This window comes from Antechinus flavipes, chromosome 3 (genome assembly GCF_016432865.1).
Source record: "Antechinus flavipes isolate AdamAnt ecotype Samford, QLD, Australia chromosome 3, AdamAnt_v2, whole genome shotgun sequence".
Lineage (NCBI taxonomy): Eukaryota > Metazoa > Chordata > Mammalia > Dasyuromorphia > Dasyuridae > Antechinus > Antechinus flavipes.
Window position 1 is genome coordinate 534,065,185 of NC_067400.1, and position 22,083 is coordinate 534,087,267.

Sequence of the window (22,083 nt, forward strand, 5' to 3'; positions counted from 1 at the left end):
AACTTTTGTAACATTTAAAGTCATTTAAACAAATATCTCTGGCATAATGGATTAGGCAAACTAATTTTTCATTTGGTGATCATAACAGCATATGATGCCTAACCTAGGCAATCTTCAAATTACTTTAAATCCATACACTCATTATTATGTCACTATTATCTCACTGTTTTGAGTGAGGCAGTATTTATTATAATGAAATCCATGCTTCAGAACCAATATGAAAAGTAGTTTAGGCTCAATTTCAATAATTGAGGCCTTCTTCAGCTCAAAAAATTTAGAAGTCTCCCTCCATCCCTTCCAGTTCCCTTGCCAACTCTTCACCAAAAAAATCCAAAAACCAAAAAACAAAACAAAACAAAAAAACCTAGTACTGTCTTTTAGTTTCTGGTAACAAAATCACTTATGTTACAGTCTCAAAGAAATTATCACTTAAAAAAAAAATTGAGTAGTCTTACAATCTCGTGCTCAAAAATAAGTGATTGGATAATTCTGCTAAATCCTTAAGTCTACTACAGGACAAACAAGCACATACTTTAGTATAGGGATTCTTTACTTTTTGCATCACTGACCCCTCTGGCAGTCTAGTGAAGCCTAAGGACTTTTTTCATTGTCTGTTGCTGCCTATATTCATAACTGAAATAAATACTGATATAAGTTTTTCCATGTAAGTATACAAATTTTCTGAAATCTATTCACAGGCCCTATGAAAGTCCCTGGACTCCAAGCTAAGAACTCTTGCTTCTGACTCAGGAGAGAGCTGAAATTTTGGGTTAAGTCTACAGTATTAGTTCTTGATGGTGAGATTTTGAGCAAGAACCAGGTTTGGACTTAAGTTGCCTCATATATAAAAACTATAACACCCACAGCTAATCTTGAAGTCCAGAAGTTATATCTATAACTATGAAAGAATAAACTTCCTTAAATCTGCCTAACTTAAGTTTACCAGACCTTTGCTACTTTTTTCTTTTTAGCTTCCTTATGTAAAAGATTATTCTTGGAAACTCGGCCATAAATGACACATCCTTTATTAACTTATAGGATTCCAAGTGCTGTATTCTGATTTCTGAACTTCAGTAGCTGAAGTTGGTTGGACCTCTGAGGTCTTCACTAGGTCTACACTCCTGTTCACTTAAGCCTAATTTTTATCCTGCTAAAAATTACCAAAAAACTATGACTGAAAACTTACATTTATCAATTTTTAAAAATTCAGATTCTTGGTGGAGTATAACTCAATATTTTGAAAAAAAATAGAACCAACCGTAAGAGCTGTTTTCTCCATATTAGCAATTTTTAAAATGTCTTACTAAAAATAAATATGCCATAAAACAACCTAAATTAGGATATCCATGCTAGGATAATCTTTCTATTTAAGAAATATCTTAGTGGCATACTCAATTTGGAGTTCTAAGGCTAGCTATTTCACTGGCTATGCAATTTCAGATATTGTTCTGGGCTTCAATATCTCCATTTGTAAAAGTGATGGACTAGATGGAATAAGATCATTTTTTATTCAGAGTCTATCATTTGGTTTTACAAGTAAAACTTCTAAGAGTTAAGGGTATTAAAGTGATAGAATTCTAAAATGTCATTTAACATGACATAATTTGGCTTATATTTGGTATATGTAAGTTTCAAAAAATTGCCAAAGTAAAATCCAATAACAGTAATCTGGCATGGTTAGAAATGAGATATTCTGGATTGTAGTAGGCTTTTTATTTTTTTTTAATTTTGTTTTGTTTTTAAAAATAAGTGAAGGTTAATTTTAAATACCTTAGCATTATTTTTGACAAAATTTCAAACTTTTTCATAGTTTCCCACCATAATAAAAAAAAATTATTAAAAGTTTTGGTTTTTCTTTTTTTTTTTTTTGCCCCAAGATCTTAATTATAATAAACTGTAACATTCTCTAACTATTTATATCAGGCTATCTTTAATGATCAATAGGTATATGCCTTGAAACTTTATTTCTTAATAAAAAAAGTTTTGTTATCATGAGATCTTAACATTTTAAAGTTGAAAGGAAGTTTATAGATCACATAATCTAACATCCTCTCTTTTTCTCTCTTAAATAAATTAACAAGTTAAGTCCCATAAATAGTAAGTACCTTGTCCAAATAATCACAAGAAATATCACAGTCAGAATTTGAACTTAGGTCTTCTTACTTTAGCACTCTTTTCAATATATATAAGTGACCTACTTTTCTCATCAACTATCAATTTTCAGAAAATCAGAATATAAAAATATGTAACTATTTTTGTTCAATAAATAGCTGCCTTTCTTTAAAAAAAAAAGTTAACTGAAGCAAAGATTAAAACAATATTTACCTAAAACATTTTCTTACCTTCAAATATCTTCATTATCTTTATAATTATCCTTTGACCAATTTTATATTATTCAAAATATTGTTATAAATACCATACAAATGTCAATTATTATGATTATTACTACTATTGTTACTCTGCTCCAGTAATCATTAAACCTACATTCATTGACATTTACCTTATGAGGAGACGGTCATCTTGTGGATCTCTTATAATACTACTAAAAACCATTAAGGCCAACTTGTACTTTTGCAACTACAGGAATAAACTGGATAATTTATGAGTTTTTTTAATTTCATATTTATAGCTGAAGTTTCTACATATCAGATAACTGAGGCTTTGCTATAAATTAACAAAACAGAAATTTAAACTAAAAACAACAAAGAAAATGATTATGTTTAAAATGACCTTTGTCTTCCAATTATGTGCTAGGACACTATAATATATTACATGACACTGAATTCAAAACAACAAAAAAACTTTTCACCTAAAAGGAAATCATGTTGCCTACATTAAATGAAACTAAAAACTAATACTATATTTTTCAAAAAGTAACTTTATTCCTGTTTTATTTACTTTTATGATTTATCAATGAAAACTGAACTGGTTATGGCACTTTTTTAATTACTAAAAATATTTAGACAATATAAACAATAATTGGGGAGGGAAAAGATGTTAAATAGTACTTTACCAACAAACATTTCATGAGTAGGTGTCCTAGTAGTAAAAGTGGATACATCTGAAGAAATGGGGAGGTGAACATCACCACTAGATTTTGTGAGGAAAGGATTTAAGCTTGGAATGGCATCATCAACAGCATCTACAGTAGCAGAAAAAGGATCTGTGTAGTCCAAGTGGGTTAGAGCAAAATGAAAAAAGGAAGTAAATGAATTAGTATTGGAATTAGTCAACAGGTTCATTTTAAGTGAAAAAAGTAGCTTCATTATTTTTGTTTAATCTTAAGTACTCAGATACTGAAATCAACAAATGAAAAAAATAAATTTAGTAATCCATTTTACTACCAATTATCTATGCATTCACCATGGACAAGTTTTTACTACAAGCAGTTTATATATTAGGGATAGAAACTCTGACTTTAAGAAGCTTATAATTAGGCATAACTAATCAGCCTTAAGCACATACAAATATAAAAATCTTAGAAAAGAAGTGTCATAGTTAATGGCATATGAACTGGCTTTTGATTATTGAAGACTTGAAAGAAGAGGTAAACTTCTAATTATATGAAAAAATAATAGAAATATGATTTAGCAGTAAGAATGTGAAAAGTAGATATTTGTGATGTGTAGACAAAGCTAAGTCAACATAGTAGAGAAGACATTAGAGCAAAAGAAGACAGAGGTATAAAATTTGGCTCAGTTACTTATTAGCATTGTAATCTTCAGTAGGTCACTTGGAGACTTCTGTTTCACTAAAAAAAATAAATTGGACTAGAGGGCCTTCCAACTCTTAAAAAAAAAATCTTGATCATTAAGAGACTAGGGAGACAAGTGACCTTAAGGCCAACTGTATTCAAAATTCCTGGGCAGCAATAGTTTTGAATCATAAGGTCCTGAAAGAGTACTCAGTCTGTCTCTTTCTCTATCTCTCTCTGTATGTATGTATGTATGTATGTATATAAAATGCATATTTGTCAAATTCTGCATCCAAAGTTATATTAGCAATAAGGGATATACAAATTCTCTACTAACATAATCATTTCAATTAGTTAAAACTACTTCATGAATTGATTTAAGGTTCCAGAAATAAAACTAAGAAAAAGAATAAATAAAAACTCAATTTTGAATACCATTCATAAAAGCAAATAAAAATATTATTTTTCTAATAATTCTGAGCTCTCAGAATACTTATTTCTGCCTAAAGGAACATCTTGGAAATTTTTCTCATGACTATACTATCTAGATAATGTCCTAACAATTATATTTCAATAATATGTCATAATTTTAAGCTTCTATTTCATTTTCAAATTATAAGCATCATTTACTCTATCTCCCATTCTACCTTTTTACAAAATGGAAAAGAAAAGAAAAAACTCTTGAAAGACTTGTGTATAGTTGATCAAAAGCAAATGACCATATCTAAAACTGCATACCTCATTAGCAGGCTACATTAATGAACCTTTGAAATCATAATTGGTTACCACATTCAGAGACCTTCGATTATTCAGTCTGGCTTAACAATCTTGCTGTCACTATGCGGCTTGTTTTCCTGGTTCTGTTCACTTCACTTTGCATCAGTTTATGAAAGTCATTCCAAATATCTCTGAAACTGCCCTTTTATTGCTCTTGACATTGAGCACTTTCCTTAGTGTGTTGTTCTTTGCAACTATGAAAGAGATGCTGCAAGCATTTTTGCCCACAAAGTAGCTTCACTCTTTCTTTGATCTCTCCAGAGTATAGATGGCATAGCCAGTTCAAAGAGTATACACATTTTACAGACTTTGGGAGGACAGTTACAAATTGCTTTCCACAATAATTGAACCGGCCAATTCTTTGTTCTACCAACAATGCATTACTGTAGAAACAGGCACTTTTCAGAGGAAGAAAAACATATCATCAATAAACATGTAAAAATATGCTTTGAATCACTAAGAATTAGAGAAATGCAAATTAAAGCAACACCAAAGTTCTCTCTCACATACATTCTTGTTTTGCTTATTCTCACTGTATATAGACTTGTTGGGAAGGTAATAAGCATTACAAAAACACACCTATCTACTATGTGCCAGGCACTGTGCTTAAGTTCTTTACCAATATTGTCTTATTTGATCCGTAACAACAATCTTGGCAGAGAGATGCTGTAATATTTATTCTCTTTTTACTATTAAGAAAAAGTATCACTGGATTTGAACTTAAGTATTCCTGACAACAGGCATTCTATCCACTGAATCACCTTGCTGCCCCAATACCCCAAATAATGCTGACTTTTAAATTTTAGATAGATAATATCTATCATATGAAAGAGGGGAAAAAAGTCCATTTACTCTCAAGCTTTTCACTATTTTTCATAGAAAAAGTGTTCTATTTAATCAAAAAGTCATTATTAACATTACAGGATTTTCACTGTTCTAATAATAATATGGTTTTTTAATATCTGAAGTTTTCCTAATGTTGAACTCCCCATTCATGTATAAAACCAACCTGGTCAAAGTATATGATCTATCTGATATGCTGAAGCAATAATCTTTGTGCTAATATTTCATTTAAAAGTTTGATCATTAGAAATATTTGTCTACTGGTTTGTTTTTTTTAACTCTCTAGGAATCAAGATCATATTTATATCATGAAAATAATTTGGAAAATTCGATCTTTTCTTAGTTCTGAAAAAATAGGATTTGCTCGTTAAATGAATTTTGTATATATGTTGTCTAGCCTTGTTTTTCTCTGAGGGGAAAGAGTTCACTTATGGCTTATTTACCTTTTCCCCCCTGAGATAGAGTTAAATTCTCTTTCTTAATATGTTAATCTGGGCACTTTATATTTTCTATAAATATTTACATATTTTCTTTATTTTGTTGACATATTGGCATTTTAGATAATTTCCTTTTCATTTGTTTTAACCACTTTCATTTTTGAAAAAATTTATAAGTTAGCTAATTAATCTATTTTTTGTCCCTCTCCCTCCATTAAAGAAGCCATTTCTTAATTTTATTATTTTGATAGTTTTTTTTTCTTTCAATTTTATCACTTTTCTTTCATTTTAAAAATTTCTCTTTTGCTATTTCATTGGTATTTTTTAACTCAGTGCTTTTTCAGGTCTTTAATTGCATGCACAATTCACTGATAATGATCTCTTTTGTAGGTATAATCTTTTATAGATATATATTTCCCCCTAAGAATTGCACTCATTGTACCTAAAAATTTAGGAATATTTTCTCATTGTTAATTATCTACTATTTCTATGACTTATTGTGTGACTAATGTCACATTAGTTATAATTAGATTTTGGCCTTTGTGAATTTCTAATCCTTTCTTCAATGGCCTTTTATTGAATTTGCACTATGATTAGCAAATATTTAATCTTTCTGTTTTTCTGCCTTTGTTGATTTTTATTGCTCCAATATAGATATGATCAATTTTTGTCAAGGTGTGATACAATTATATATACAAATGCATGTATATACATATGCATATACACAGACATGTGAATGTATATATATTCCTTTCTATTCTCATTCCTATCTAAATTCTACAAATAACTTCTTTCCTGTTTATCTTTTTATTAGTCTTGCCTAGAGTTGACAAGGGTACAAACTGAAATCCCCACTAGTATAATTTTACTATTTCTCCCTATAACTTGTTTGAATTTTTCTTAACATATTTAGATCAGCAGTGTCAAACTCAATCAGAAAGAAAGGCCACCAAACTATACATAAAGGATACCTGTAGGTACATACTGACTTGGAAAACCTCATGCTAATCATTTTTTTTTTTTTAAATCTGTATTTCACTGTATTTTTACTTATCTTATATCGCAATTACATTTTAATCTTATTAGGCTATACTTTGGAATTTTGCAGGTCATGGGCCTGTAGGCTACATATTTGACACCTATGATTTAGATGGTATACCTTTCAGTCCATATATATATATATTAAGTATCACTATTAATTCTTTATTTACAGTAACTTCCAGCAAAATGTGTTTTTACTGTTTCTCTTTTAATCAAATTCATTTTTGCCTGAGATTATGATTGCTAAACTTGCTTTTATTTTTTAGTTAGTTGATATGTAATAGCTTTTATTTTAGCTCTTTATTTTATGTGTGAATCTGTTTCACGTATTTTTATTAAAAAGTGTCACATTTTAATTTCGAATCTTTTTTTAATATCCTGCATTTTGTGGGTGAGTTCACCCAATTCACATTATCAGTTTTTATTTTTATTATATTTCCTTCCATCCTATATTTTTGCAAAATTTTTACCTCTCCCCTCTTACTCCAGTTGTGAAAGAAAAGGTGTGTTTAACAGAAGTATAATTATAGAAACTTTTACTCACTTGTTCTACTCTTTTCCACCCCAATCACTCCTAATTTTTTAAAAGAAATTTTCAGTTGTTCTTAACCATCTACCTTTTAGTGTTAAGAGTTTCTTTTGTTTATAACTAATCTCTCAACAATCCTATAACCCCCTCCACCCCTGCCTCCTAAGTTCTTGTTTTACCTCTCTCAAGTTCTTTCCTGTTTCCTCACTTAGTTCTATGTATTTCTATAAACTCTGTAGGAAGAGGAAAGAAGGATTCTATCCTTTATTGACTGGTCTGGATCAAAGTTAAATTCAAGTGATAGCCAATGTCCTTAACACTTCCTCCTTTTTTGTACAATCTTCTATAATCTTGTGTACTTTGAATATGTAAGATAGGAAAGTTTCTCACAATTTTCTCCTTCTTCCTTAAGTATATTTCTTTTCAGGGTAGCTAGATGGTACAGTAGATAGAAGACCAGCCCTCAAGTCAGGAAGACCTGAGTTCAAATTTAGTGTCACACATTTAACACTCAATTGCCTAAAGAGGGAATTTCCTTCTTTTAAGACAAGAAGAACAAAATCCTTCCAGTCCCTTAGCCTAATTTAAAGGTTTCCATGACTTGACTTCAGAGTTCTAAAAGGACACTCACTAGATTTCCTTCTATTAGAATGTAAGTACTTCATTTTTGTAAAGACCATTCAGATTGATCAAATGTATCTGCCATTTTGTTTCTCAAGAAACATGTTTGCATTTCAAAGTTTCAACTCAGTTTTTTTCCTCAGAAATGCTTGGGAGTTCTCTATTTAAGTCCCATTTTTTTTTCCTCCTATGAAATCATGTTTAATTTATGCTAAGTTGTTTTATATTGCAAAAATTTTGCAATATCATATTTCAAGCTCATATTTTTTATGGCAGTAGTTACCAAATCTTGTGTGATCCTGAGTGTGGCTCCTCAGTAATTGGTCTTTTCTTTTGGCTACTTATAGAATTTTTCATTTGATTTGGAACTCTAGATTTTTGCTATGACATACTAATAGTTTTCATATTAGAATTTCTTTCCAGATTTGGCCAGTGGATTACTTCTAGTTCAACTTCTGCTTCTTAAAGGTCCAAGCAATTTTCATCAATGATTTCTTGATACACAAGGTTTATTTTTTGTTATGGATTTTAGGTAGTTTTATGATTCTTCAATTATCTCTCCTTTATCTGTTTTCTTGGTCAAGTTGCTTTGAGAAACTTTTTATTTTATTCCATTTTTTCCAGTCTTTTAATTTTGTTTTAATATTTCTTATTGTCTCCTGGGGTCAATGATTTCTTTTTTAATGTATCTAATTTTCTAGATGTACCCAGATAACATTTACCCAAGTAAGATTTTGTACCTTCCGTATTAAGCCACTATGTTTTTCCTGTAGCACTTCTCAAATCTTTTCTAATTTTTCTTTAATCTTACTTGATTTCTTCTATGAAGCCTACTTACCCTTGTAGTCATGTTGTATTTACTTGGAGGCTTTGTTATAGATGTTGTAAAGTAATCATCTTCATCTGGGTTTGAGTCTGGGGAATTCCTAACTCCATAATAGCTCTTTATCATGGAAGATATCTTCTTTGTTTACTCATTCTTCCCAGCTTGTTAAATGAATTAGGACTTTTTGTTAGGGTTATGTTGAGACTTTGTTTGGTCCAGATCTGTATTTTTTACTGCTGATTTCTTTGACTATTAAGTGCTATATTCCTGAAGAGTTTCAAGGGCACTTCCTCTCTGGAACCTATAAACTTTCAAAGTTTTAACTCTTTCATTCTTAAGAGTTTTAACTGGTCAGATTTATGGTGAAATCAGATTGGTACCTTCCTAATGTAAGCTTTGCAAGCATCAGATCACAATTGGGGTCTAGATTACATATCTTCAGGCTTCCCCCAAACCCTCCCAATTAAAACACCAGCTATTGGCCCTAATTTCTGTCAATTAGCTGGAAAGCTGTGTAGGCTGGAAGTAAGAGAACTGCATGTATCCCTTGGTCTGAGCTCCCTCTCCTAGTTACTGAATCCCTGATCCAGTTCTAGGGTCAGACACTTAGCAGTTTCTTCTTTCTATTCCAGCTTCTGGCCTAATATATAGCCTCAAGCCTAGTTCCCAATCTTTGATTGATCTTTAATCTGTGTCTGGCCACAAGCCCGGATCTCAGTCTATGTTGGATGCATGACCCAGAACCAGCCTCAAAGCAAAAAAACACTGGATAGCTCCTATTCCTTCCCTACCTTTCCTCCTGCCAAATACAGCCTTATGTCTTGTTTGCGCTAGATCTTAAAACTCTGTTCCTTACTCTTGTTCACATGTACAGGTACTAGACTAGTCCCCTAATAAAAGACTTTGTATTAGTCTTCCAGGATGGATCTCCCTGTCTTTAATGACTACAAGACTCTGTCTATTTTGAGCTTAGCTGAAAAACAGCCCATTGGATGGAAAGGAAAAAAGGCATTTATTAAGTAATTACCATATGTGAGGAACTGTACTAAGTACTTTATAAGTATCTAAGGCATATAAACACAATTCATATTGCATCACAAATAACATTTTATCCCATCTGTGACACATTAGTACTAGTCACACTAAAACCATTTTGATCTCAGCAAACTCACGTTTGCTATTCTAATGCCCAAAAAATTTGTTGATTTTGCCATTTATTCTCAATATGTTGACATTTCTATACTCTGAATAGTTGTCTTCAAAGAAAAACATTTTAAAACCTTTACAATATAAACAACCTTTTTTATCTAAATAAAAATATGGTAATAGCAATGTTACTACTATAGACTCTGAGTCTGTAGGCAAATTTATATATTTTATATAATTATGTCTTGAATGCATAACCATTACAAATTTTTATATAAGACATGAAATCTCTGCAGATGAAATCTCATAAGTTTCAAAAGCGATTACTATAAATTTTCATTGTTGTAACAAGAGACCTAATTTTTTGAAGAAGGTTGTAAAAAACTACACTATAAACAATATCTTAAGTGAATAAAAATGGCGTTTCTGTCAATATCATAATTCCTTTTCAAGAATTAAGTGCATTGATGCTTTTTATCCGTAATATTCAATCAAGAGCTTGCTTGGATTGAAGATCATTTTATCAAAAATGAAAGGTCCATTAATAATGTTCAGCAAAAGCTACAAGAAAGCTTGTTCTTGTTCTTATGCCCTTGATACACTATATCATTAATGCTTCACATTGAAAGTTGATTTTTTTATTTTTCTTTTTTTTCCTTCATTTCCCTTTTTTTTTTTTTTTCATAAAATATTCTTTGTTACATAAATGTAGGAGAGAAACAGGATGGATTTAGAGGAAATTTAAATTTTGGTTTTTATTAACCAAAAGATTACCAAACCAAAAGATTAAAATTTCAATTTTTAAAAAAAGCTCAATTCCTGAATTTCACAAACTACACAAATTAAAGACAATCTTGAAAGCACTCTTCTTAGAATGTTATTTGGTTTATAAAAATCTAAAACCCCAAAATAAAAAGAAATTTGTTTTGAACCGTATTAATTTTCTATCACCATCCTTATAGTCAAATACCCCTTAATAAATGAAATGCTTTGAAGTGGCAAAATAAATCTCTATTTGTTCCCTCACTTTAGCTCTGATGAAGCCCATCTGCCTCCCCCCGCCCCAAATTAAAAGATTAAAGTCAGCTTGGATAAATAAGCAAAAATATAAATTAAAGATTTTTTAAACTGGTAAATAAAAGAAAAAGAATAATGTGATTGATGTATTACATACTAGGTTATTCAATTAACATCCAATTTTTTAGAAATTTTCTTCTAATATAGATTATATACTGTATTTGTTATCTTGTATTCTTAGATTATGTGTGCCATGATTCTTTGCACACTTTTTCTACCTATATCATATAATTATAAACAGAATCATACTCACAAAAAACATTCCAGACATAGCAAAATGTAATCCTGAAAAATACTTCAATACTTCCATTAATATGTAGCCTCATCAACTTGGATATCTCTTCTAATAGTGAAGACAACAAGCCATATATATATATATATGTATATACATATATATATGCACACATATAAATCTATTATTCCACAACCTCCCAAAAATCCTCCACAGGGTTTTTCAAGCATATTTCCTTGTTTTATGCTTTACTTAATGCAATAGGCACAAGCTCTTTCTTATTATTACTATTTCTAGGAATCTGGTTTGATTGTGATAAATGGAGAATAGTGGCTGGACGAGAGCCTTTAAAAAAAAAAAAAGAAAAGAAAAAAACCTGTAACATGCCATTTAATTGCATAATTGAAAATAATGAGGTGATTCTTAACACATTACTGACCCAAAAGTACCTTAACCAGAGTCAGAATTTAATCCTTTCTAGTTTCTTTTCTCAACATCTGCCTTAGAATAATTTGCTAAAAATATCCAAGTTAAAACAGTCCCAGTTGGTGCTAATAAAACCCTAGTTTTTAATAGGAACAATTTAGTTTCATCTCAACTCTGCCTCCTTCAATGCTTTCAGATGACAATTTCTCATTGTATTGAAGCAGATACTTCTATCAGAAAAGCGCTTTTAAAGCAACTTTTTGAGGTTTTTTTTTTAAGTCAAAAAATAAATTTAATTTTCTTCTATCTTCCATTAAATCACAAAACTTTAAAGCTGTGTTATCCTATTTACAAAAGCTTGTTTATTGCCTTCTACTTTCATCAAGGATGTCCTCAATACATACTTCTTATATTTTATACTTATGGAAAAGTAGGAATAAGTGTCAGTAATTACTAAAAAGTTCCTCAATCAGTTTTTTCGTTAAGGGTCATATTTCTTGCCTGTCTTTGATATCCTTCTCCCTTGGATATTCTGAAAGTTGACAAGTAATCACTGTCAAAATTGTCCTTCTAGCAGAAGTTCTTCTCAATATACTTTGTGTAGCCTAACTGTTATATCTTTGTTTTCCTTAAAGCTATTCTATTTCTTCATGTAAAACATTAATCCACATAATAGGAGAATCTGTATGTGGTGACTCCACTATCAGTAATAGTGAAAAGAATTTTAGTATAAATCTTTACTGATTTTTTACATTTGCCTACCATTTTTTTTTTTTTTTTTGACTTTCCAGTTTCACACTTTAAAACACCTCCAAGATGATACGGCTTTGCAGATCTCTTGCCAAGTATTCTGCATATTTATTTTTTCCTCCACTGCTTCTCATTCTTTTAGAAAGCAATACTGCTCATGGCTCATACCACCTTTTTTTTTTTTTAAATAATATCTTCTACTGTAAACATTACAAAAAAGTTTACATTCTAAAATAGTATTACCACTTGCTGTCTTGTGGTTACTGGTTTACACTTGTCAATTTTCCTTTAGAAATTTTTTGTTCAAGGTACACAATATGTTACATAATAGAAGTTCTCTGCCTTTTCATTCTTTACATCAAATATAAGGACAAAAGATGCAATTACTTTTAGAAAAGTCTTTTTTGCCAATGTTTGTTATGGGTGATATGACATGAAATGACCAAGTGTGCAATGAAATACTTCTTTTCATTTCTTGACTAAATATAAAATAAATTCTGCTAATTTCTGATATAGCTGAACTATTATATTCTACAGTAATAAAAGATTTACATGATGATACAAATGCTGGGCAGACTATTTTAAAAGACTTGGCGAATAAGAGAGAATCTACAGAATTAGAGAAAAGACAAAACCCTCATTTCCAAAAATAAAGAGAATGCAATCAGCCAAGTAAAGGTCAGTATGACTGACTTATACTGATGGAAGATTCTGAAAAATAATTAAAGGAATTATCAGTAAACATCTAGAAAAGGAAGTAGCAATCACAGAGTATTTGCACCAACAATAAGGTCTATTTAATTTTACCTCATTTTTTTTGGCATATCAGAGAAACTGCAGAAATAGTTTATCTAATTTCTAACAAAGCATTAAACAAAGTATCTTTTTTGTAGAAAAGATAGAGAAATGGAGGCTAGATAATTCTGTAATTATGTGAATCTATAACTGGCTAAACAAGAGGATCAAAACACTAGCTGTTAATAGAAGAATTGTCGATATGAAGATGATTTCCAGCATAGTGCCCCAACAATTGGTAATTAATCTTGTACTATTGAAAATATGCAAGGTAAAAATAATGATAGCATATCTACTCTACTGACGATTTAAAAAGCTAGAAGAATAACTAATATCTTAAAAAACAGGATCAAAAAAAAAAAAAAACAGACTAAAACAATGGGCTGAATATAAGATAACATTTAATAGGAATAAATGCTTAGTCTTATATTTGGTTTAAAGAAATCAACATATCAAAAAGAAGAGAGGAAACATTATAGCAATTCATCTAAAAAACATGTGTGAGTTCTTGTAGACTGCAAGCTCAATAATATATAGTTGGAAAGAGCAGACTACATGGGCCACAGTGTACACAATTAAGATCACATTTAAAAAACTGGTTAAGAAGGACATCAGTAAGCTGAAGAAAGCACAGGAGAGCAACCAGGGCCTTAATTCAAGTCACATATTGACTAGGAACTTGGGGCCTTTGCCTAAAGAAAACTCAGAATTTTATTAGCTTAGCTTCAAATATTAGTATTGCCATCTGGAAATAAATTATTGAGGTTTCTCCCTGTCTCCTGAAGACAAAACCAAGAGCAAAAAATGAAAGCTGCCAAGAACTAAATAATATGCAATAAAAAGAACTTCCTAATCATCAGAGGTCTAAAGATATGAAAAGAACTGCCTCATGAGGTAATAATACGTATTGGTACAAACTGGAATGGATGGCTCTGGAGAACTTTTGTCAACAAGACTGTTCCTTTATTTTTTTCCTTGGAATTTCCCATATCTCTCATTTAGAAGCTGCTTCATAAATCAATGTTGAGTGAATTTCTTTATTAGACACTGTAGGTATTGCCTCTGAGTCATTCATCTATACAATGCTAACTTCCCTTTATTTCCTGCTAACATTTATATTGAGAATGCCAAAACTCATATAGGTTTATAAATTGTGAGGAGGAAAAGTCTTCAGAAATCTTGTCTGCAAGCCTCATTTTTCAGCTAAGGAAAGTGAACCCTGGAAGAGCTAAATGATTTGATTAAGATCATCTGAATAGTAAGAGCCAAATTTAAAACCAGTTCTTGTGACTCCAAATTAGTAATTTTTTCTCCCCTCACCAGAATTTAGTTGAGCTTCTCCTGTAGTACAGCTGTTCATTTTTCATGGGGAAAAAATTTCATATTTAAAGTATTAATATCTAAGTTGGTATTTATATTTGACCTAGACTCTATCATTCTGACAATATCTAGTCCCCACTTTGCCACTATAAAAATAAAAGTGGGAGAAAAAAAAAGCCAAACGAGATGAAGGTAGATTATGAATTTTTCTTTTTTTTCAAAGGCTGAAAAAGCCAAAAAAATAAGCCAGCAATTAAGTGGCCAGTTTACTAGTAATAAAATTCTTCATGTCCCCTTAAGTTGGTACTCAACTTTGACAAAGTCCAAACTTGACTTCATGTAACAATGAAAAATAACAATAACATTTTGCAGAAGGAAAAATTATCTACTACTAAATCAACACTATAGGTTCTCTGGTTTTTCTTTGTTTTTTGGAAGGTGGAAAGCATTAAAGAAGTACATTAGAGTAATTCATACAATTGTTTCATAGCCAAAAAAGATTCACAAAGAAAACAAAAGATTAGTTAACACTTCTAACCTTTGTACTATGAAAGATTAGGAATGCTGGCTTACTAAATTCAGATCCTATTCATGAAGTAACAATCATTAAAGACAGCATATACTGTAGCTCTTTTTCAGGAGGTGGGGGTGGGGGGGAGGGATAGCTCTTTACTTAGACATTTAGTTTTTCTTAATGTCTTCTTTCCCTCCATCTATATAACACAATATAGGTAATAATAATAATAATAATAATAATAATAATAATAATAATAATAATAATGTCAAAAACTTGCTAAAATGTCAGGCAAAGTACTTTAAAATATGTATTTAGATCCCTTTTCTTTTAAAATCCAGAAAATCTATAATCAGAGTCTCCTCAAATACTAAAAAAAAATCCGTATATATTAAAGATCTGCAAATCCTTTGGATGTTAAGATCCAAGAATTACTTCAACAGCCATTATTAACCTGCTAATTTTAATTAAGCAAATCACTGTTGTTCATTCACTACAACATTATGGCAAATATTTTGTTAAAACCAACTGTATTTTTCTAATCATACAGTATTATACATATTCAAGTCTTTCCCATAGGCATACTTATTCTTGATTAACACAGAGGCTCAATTCTTTTTACATTATGGATAAGACTTAATTGAACAGCTAAACTTTTTTTAAAAGAACATTACAAACCTATTGATGCAGCAAAAAAGTTCATTTTACTCTATTCTGTAATTTAGTCCAGACCAATATATTACAAAATATTTATGAAAAGTTTCTTCAAAAGCTAAACATCTTGAACACAATTATTTCAAAAGTATCACTCACATTTCCATTTATCATATTAAACCAAAATCACACAGAAAAAGCACCAGAAGTAGAGACTAAAAACAATTTACACAATGTTCCATGAAGAATTCATTGACTACTTACCTCCCCATGTACTTGCTACCTGAGGTGCAGTTGATAAAGAATGTACAGATGGATGAAAACTTGGCTGTTGCAAATCAAGTAGATCATTTGGCAGCTTTGATGTGCTAGAATGAGAAATTTCAGGAAAATATTTTTATGTTCTAATGCATACTTGGATGTATTTACACAAAAATTAAATACCAAGAGAATAAAGGCCACCTTAAACATATAACTAAAATTCTTTCATATGTGGAAGAAGTCATGAGGGATGAGATAGGTTTGAAATAAGTCCACATTATGTACCAAATAAGCATAAATACTAGGTAGTATTTTATATTCAAGACCAAAATCCAAAAGTAATAAAACTACTATAATCCTTTAAAATATCAATGCTGCCCTCCCCCACTTCCAAGCCTGAAATATATTGGATTCTTCATTGAGGATAAGTACTATACTAAATATTTTAAGTACCAAGATAATCAGCCATATAATTTTCCTTAAAGCAAGTCTTATACACAGATTAAACTACAGGACCTTTGACAACATTCAAAAAAGCAATTAATACCTTTTTATATGAGTAACCCATAATCATTACTACAAAAAAGATGATTTTTAAAAAATAATTTCTGTAGGATGACACAGAGAAAGCTGATCCTGCAAATACTAGAAAAGAATGGAGAGTATTCTGTGATGTCCTAATCAAAATACAAGGATTTTGCTCAAAATGCAGGTATCAAACTAAGTATAATCAACAACTTCTCTAGGCCTCAGTGCCTTCTTTTTTATGAAATGAAATTAAACCTCATTAGAGTAACATGGACTTAAAGAGTTGAAAGAAATTTAAGGGTTACTCAGTCTAACCCCTTCATTTTATAGATGATCAAACTGAGGCTCACAAAGATTTAGTTCCACAATGTAAGACACTTTCCTGCATTCTAACTTTCTTCAGAACTCAGAAGACTAATGCTATTTTCTTATGCCTTTCAACCCTCTTGAAGAAAGGTGATTGGTTAACCAGAGATACAGAATATAACATGCGTTTCATATATTAAAATGCAAATCAAGCAGAGTCAATGATCCTATGCAAAAGCACAGCATGGGGTATACAGCCTAATCTAGGCACAAAACACCAATTTAGGAATTAAGAGCTAAAGAGAAGAGTAATTCAAAGACACTTGACAAATATCAAAACTACTGCAAATATAGTGATCCCTCCAAAAGAGTAAGAGATTAAGTCCCTAAAAATCACAGGCAACAATTAAAAAATAAATAAATATACTTTATTTAAAAGAAAGAAATGAGGGTTGGGGATAGTGGAAAGAACTAAAAGTTGGTAAGGAAAAAACTGGAAGGACAATTAATAACTTAGAACAGAGAATGGTAAACATTAACCAAGAAAAGAACTAAAATAGTTTTTTTAAAAATCAATGATTTACAATCTACAAGAAATACTAAAACAAAACTGACAGATTGAAAAAAAAAAAAGCAATGTAACATGTCAGATATGAAAAAAATTGCCTAGAAACTAGGTCAAGGAGAGATAATTTAAGAATTATTAAATTCCTGGAAAGCCACAATTTAAATAAAAGCCTAACCACTTTTTTCCAAGAAATCTTAAATGAAAAGTGCCCAGATCTATCAGATCCAAAGGGCAAAGTGAAAAAAAGAATCTTAAAAGGGAAAATTCCAGAACTGTTATAAAATCCAGAGTTCCCATCTTAAAGCAAAAATTTTGCAAGTACTCAGAATGAAGTGCAAGTATAAAGAAATCACAGAAAAAAATTTGAAAACAATTATTCCAAATGGTAGGCTTGCAACCAAAAATACATGAAAAACCTAATCTTCTAAAGGGAAAAAATGGATTTTTTTGAAATAGGGGACGTTCAAGCATTTTTACTGAAAAATACAGAGCTCAGTAGGAACTTGGAAAAACAAACACAAAAGTTAAAAGAAAATTAGAATTAAATTTACTTAGGCAATTAGAAAATACTATATGATATATTGCATTCAAATAAAAGGAAAATAAACAATAGCCCTTCAGAACCTTGATATCTTCAAAGGGTATTAAGGGAATTAAATAAAGAAAAACAAAAGACCTAGGAATGGACTAGTCCTGAACTGAAGTATTTAAACAGGAGAAAAGACAGAATAGTTAAAAAAAAAAAAAAAAAAAAAAAGAGTATATTATTATAGAAAGATCCAACAAGAATGTGGAATTTACCCTCTAGTTCTTATAGTTTGGATGAGTAAGAAAAAGAAGTCTCCAACAAGGAAAAAAATGTAGGCAGAATGGGTCTCAAATGAGTCACACTTTTATTTGCAAGAGACAAGAGAGTACAAAGCTTGGTGCAGAAAAGTATCTTCAGTTTAACAAAGAAACCCAGATGATGCCCATCAATTGGAGAATGGCTGAATAAGTTGTGGTATATGAATGTTATGGAATATCATTGAAATGATCAGCAGGATGATTTCAGAGAGGACTGGAGAGACTGACATGAACTGATGAGTGAAATGAGCAGAACCAGGAGACCATTATATGCTTCAACAATAATACTATGAGGATCAATTCTGATGGAAGTGGCTCCAAATGATCAATAATGAACAGAACCAGCTACACCCAGTGAAAGAACACTGGGAAATGAGTGTGGACCACAACACAGAATTTACACTCTTCCTGTTATTGTTTGCTTGCATTTTTGTTTTTCTTCCCAGGTTATTTTTACCTTTTTTCTAAAGCCAATTTTTCTTGTGTAGCAAGACAACTGTATAAATATGTATACATATATTGTATTTAGCATATACTATAACATTTAACATGTATGGAACTACCTGCCATCTAGGAGAGGGAGTGGAGGGAAGGAGGGGAAAAGTTGGAACAGAAGTTTTTGTAAAGGTCAATGTTGAAAAATAACCCATGGAAACGAATATGAACTATTTGCATTTTTGATTTTCTTCCCGGGTTATTTTTACCTTCTGAATCCAATTCTCCCTGTGCAACAAGAGAACTGTTTGGGTCTGCAAACATATATTGTATCTAGGATATACTGCAACATATCTAACATATATAGGACTGCTTGCCATCTAGGGGAGGGGGTGCAGGGAGGGAGAGGAAAAATCGAAACAGAAGCAAGTGCAAGGGATAATGTTGTAAAAAATTACCCTGGCATGGATTCTGTCAATATAAAGTTATTATTAAATAAAATAAAATAAAATATATATACATACATATATATATAACACACATACATATGTATAATATAATAATATATGTATAATATGATGTATATGTATGATATAATAATATGTGTATATTATATATATATATGTTATAAAGATTATACTTTGTCCACTAAAAAAAAAAAAGAAAAATAACCCATGCATATGTTTTATCAATAAAAAGCTATAATAAAAAAAATTGAAAATTAAGTTATATGATTCCAATTAATTATCAAGGTGAATATTTTGTTAATACTATAAAACTTCAGTGTATGAAAAAGGAGAAGTGCTGAATTTGAGGTTGAAAAGATTTAGATTCCAGCACTTCCCAAAGCCAACTAGAAATTAAAACTCCATGGAATAAAAGTAATAACTTGATTTATTACAAGAGAAAAGCACATGCTTATGAAAATGCTTTATGCTAAGGAGTTGACAATCTAAATGGAGACTTGCATATTAAATAAGTAATATAAGTAAAACACCATCATCACTTTCAACTATAAGGTTAAGCATACCTATAGTATTAATTCATACAGAACATACAAAAAATGATTTCCAAAATTTAACTCTTATACAGCAAGGGTATTAAACTCAAATAGAAACAAATCACAGCAGGTTGTATAGTGACTCAACATTATCTATGTTCTAATTTTATTTATTTTATTAAACATTTCTTAATTGCATGTTAACCTTGATTGACCTCACTAAAAAATTTTGCCAGCCATGAGTTTGACACCTCTGTGACACAAAGTGTTCCAAAAGTGCTAGTGCAGTTTTAAGCCATTATTAAAGTTTAATAATAATTATTAAATAGTTGTTTTCCTAGACACAAAGAATCTAATGCTTCACTGAAAAATTGAGGACTTTCATTAAGAGAACCTTCTATTTCCCTTCTCCCCTCACATCATTCAGACATCTTCTCCCACTCTTCATTCATTTTTATCTCTGACAAAGAGATAGCCTTCTACTCATTAAAGCCAAACCCTCTATATAGGCCCTTGATCCCACTCACTCCATTTTATGAATTTATCTTTAAGTTAGTCAAGAACAAATATAGAATCTTTTGGATTCTTTACATCTTTTAATATTGTTTTTCCTTCTAAAAATTAAGTAATTTACATATCTCTTCATGTTAGCTCATTTCTAAAAAATCTAGCCAAAGCCATGGACTTTAGTCCTCGTTTTTTTTTTTTTTTTTGCTGTTCCTCAGAGAATATATTCTTTCTAGCATAATTCTAAATATTCAATTCAGGTAAAATCAAATTTGTTGAATGGATAACAGATGATTTTTGGAGGCAGATCTAGTAACTGCTTTAATGCTTATAGTTCAGGAAACAATTTTTTTTGTATTTTGATTTTTTTCTCTTAGATTATATTAAATGTTATTAGAAACAAAATATTCATAAACCTTTGCATTTTTTGAATTGATTACTTTTGTTTTTTAAATTACTTTAATTTCCCAATACTTCCTCGATCTTATCTGGACAAAAACAAAAAATAATTCAGTAGGATACAGAAATTAATAACAAGTAATATAATACTTTAACATTTATAAAATGATTTATTTACTTCATTTGCTCCTCACAACCACATCAGGGTAGTAATTCAGACAGTACAAATATTAACTACCACTTTATTAATGAAGAAATAGCCTCAGTGGATTTAAAGGATTTGCCTGTAATCATGCAATGAAGTATGAGAATAGAATTCAGGACCAGACACCTCACTAGTTCCAAATCTGGTACCTTTTCCTCCACACCAGGGATTCTTAACTTTGGCTCTATAAATTTATTTGGCTTTGTTGCTGCTGTTGTGTTTATATTTTGATAACTGTATATCATTATAACTGGCTTTCTTTACAATCCTATGTATATTATTCATTTAAAAATATAATTCTGAAAAGGAATCTATAGGTTTCATCAGACAAAGCATCCATAACACAAATCCCTGCTTTACATCAGGCTACCATAAAAATAACAATATATTTAAGAGCTTGCTAAATGTATACGGTGCACAACATGATTTTCAGTAAACCAAATCAATGATGGAATAAGATTTGTTGTTTTAATAAAAAAAAGGCTTCATCATAATTAATAGAAGCAAGTACTCTGCCCAAAGATTTAATTTATAGTATTCCTATTTATTTATGTTAGATGTCATTTTAATTATGTAATCTGTAGAGAAGGAGGCAGCCTGTACTAGTTAAAGGAGTTTCCTCACCTGGGAGTTCCCTACTCTAATGAAATCGCGCCATATCCCATTATTAGAATAAAGTTTCTCCAGGGAAGGGATTTTGTGTTTGTACTCCTACTGATTTATTTCATTCATTCAATTTTAATATTCTCAAAAGTTTTACCAACCAAAGTAGGGAAATCTGTGACTGCTACTTCCCAAAAGTTGAGAGAGATTGAGGCTTAAAACTAAATAAAATATCCTTCCCATCAGACTGTAAATTCCTTGAGGGCAAGGCCTGTTTAGGTTTGGTGGGGGGGTTTTCCCCTAGCTATTAGCTAAGGATCTGGCACAGAGCAGGCTCTTAGTAAATGTTTGTTGACTGAATTATTATTTAAAGTATAAGAACCCATGCATAAATACTACTAATAACTTATTTTACAACCCAAAAGCTCTTTACTTACCTGTTAGAAGAACTAGGGGTAGAAAATATGTCAATGGCTGGTGCAGTCATTATACTTCCTGCTGAGGTGGATACAGGAGAGGCTGCAGTTGTTAAAGAGGTATGAGGTTTCTTTGCAAGTTCTTTTAGGCGCTGTTCCTACAGAGGAAATATAAATCCAGAGAAGAAATTCAATTATATTATCAGCATCTATCAGATGTTCAATTTCATATCGTTTACAAAGAATCACAGAAATACATAGCTGGCAGGAACCTTGGAGGCCACTCAACTCAACATTCTCATTTTACCAAATAAGGAACTGAGACCA

The 22,083-nt window shown here is 30.7% G+C and overlaps 1 protein-coding gene across 16 annotated transcripts in view; it reads right to left on the reverse strand.

The window, feature by feature from the left end:
• PICALM (phosphatidylinositol binding clathrin assembly protein) overlaps positions 1 to 22,083 on the reverse strand; it is a 124,164-nt gene that overhangs the window by 29,723 nt on the left and 72,358 nt on the right. For 8 of the 16 annotated variants that reach the window (XM_051987282.1, XM_051987270.1, XM_051987275.1 and 5 more), the window contains exons 11-13: positions 21,778 to 21,914; positions 15,947 to 16,050; positions 3,014 to 3,163 (exon numbers count right to left, since the gene is read on the reverse strand). In XM_051987282.1, the coding sequence (XP_051843242.1) occupies positions 3,014 to 3,163; positions 15,947 to 16,050; positions 21,778 to 21,914 (391 nt within the window). The remainder of the gene's footprint in view (positions 1 to 3,013; positions 3,164 to 15,946; positions 16,051 to 21,777; positions 21,915 to 22,083) is intronic. The other 8 variants (XM_051987281.1, XM_051987280.1, XM_051987277.1 and 5 more) reach the window with 2 other exon arrangements.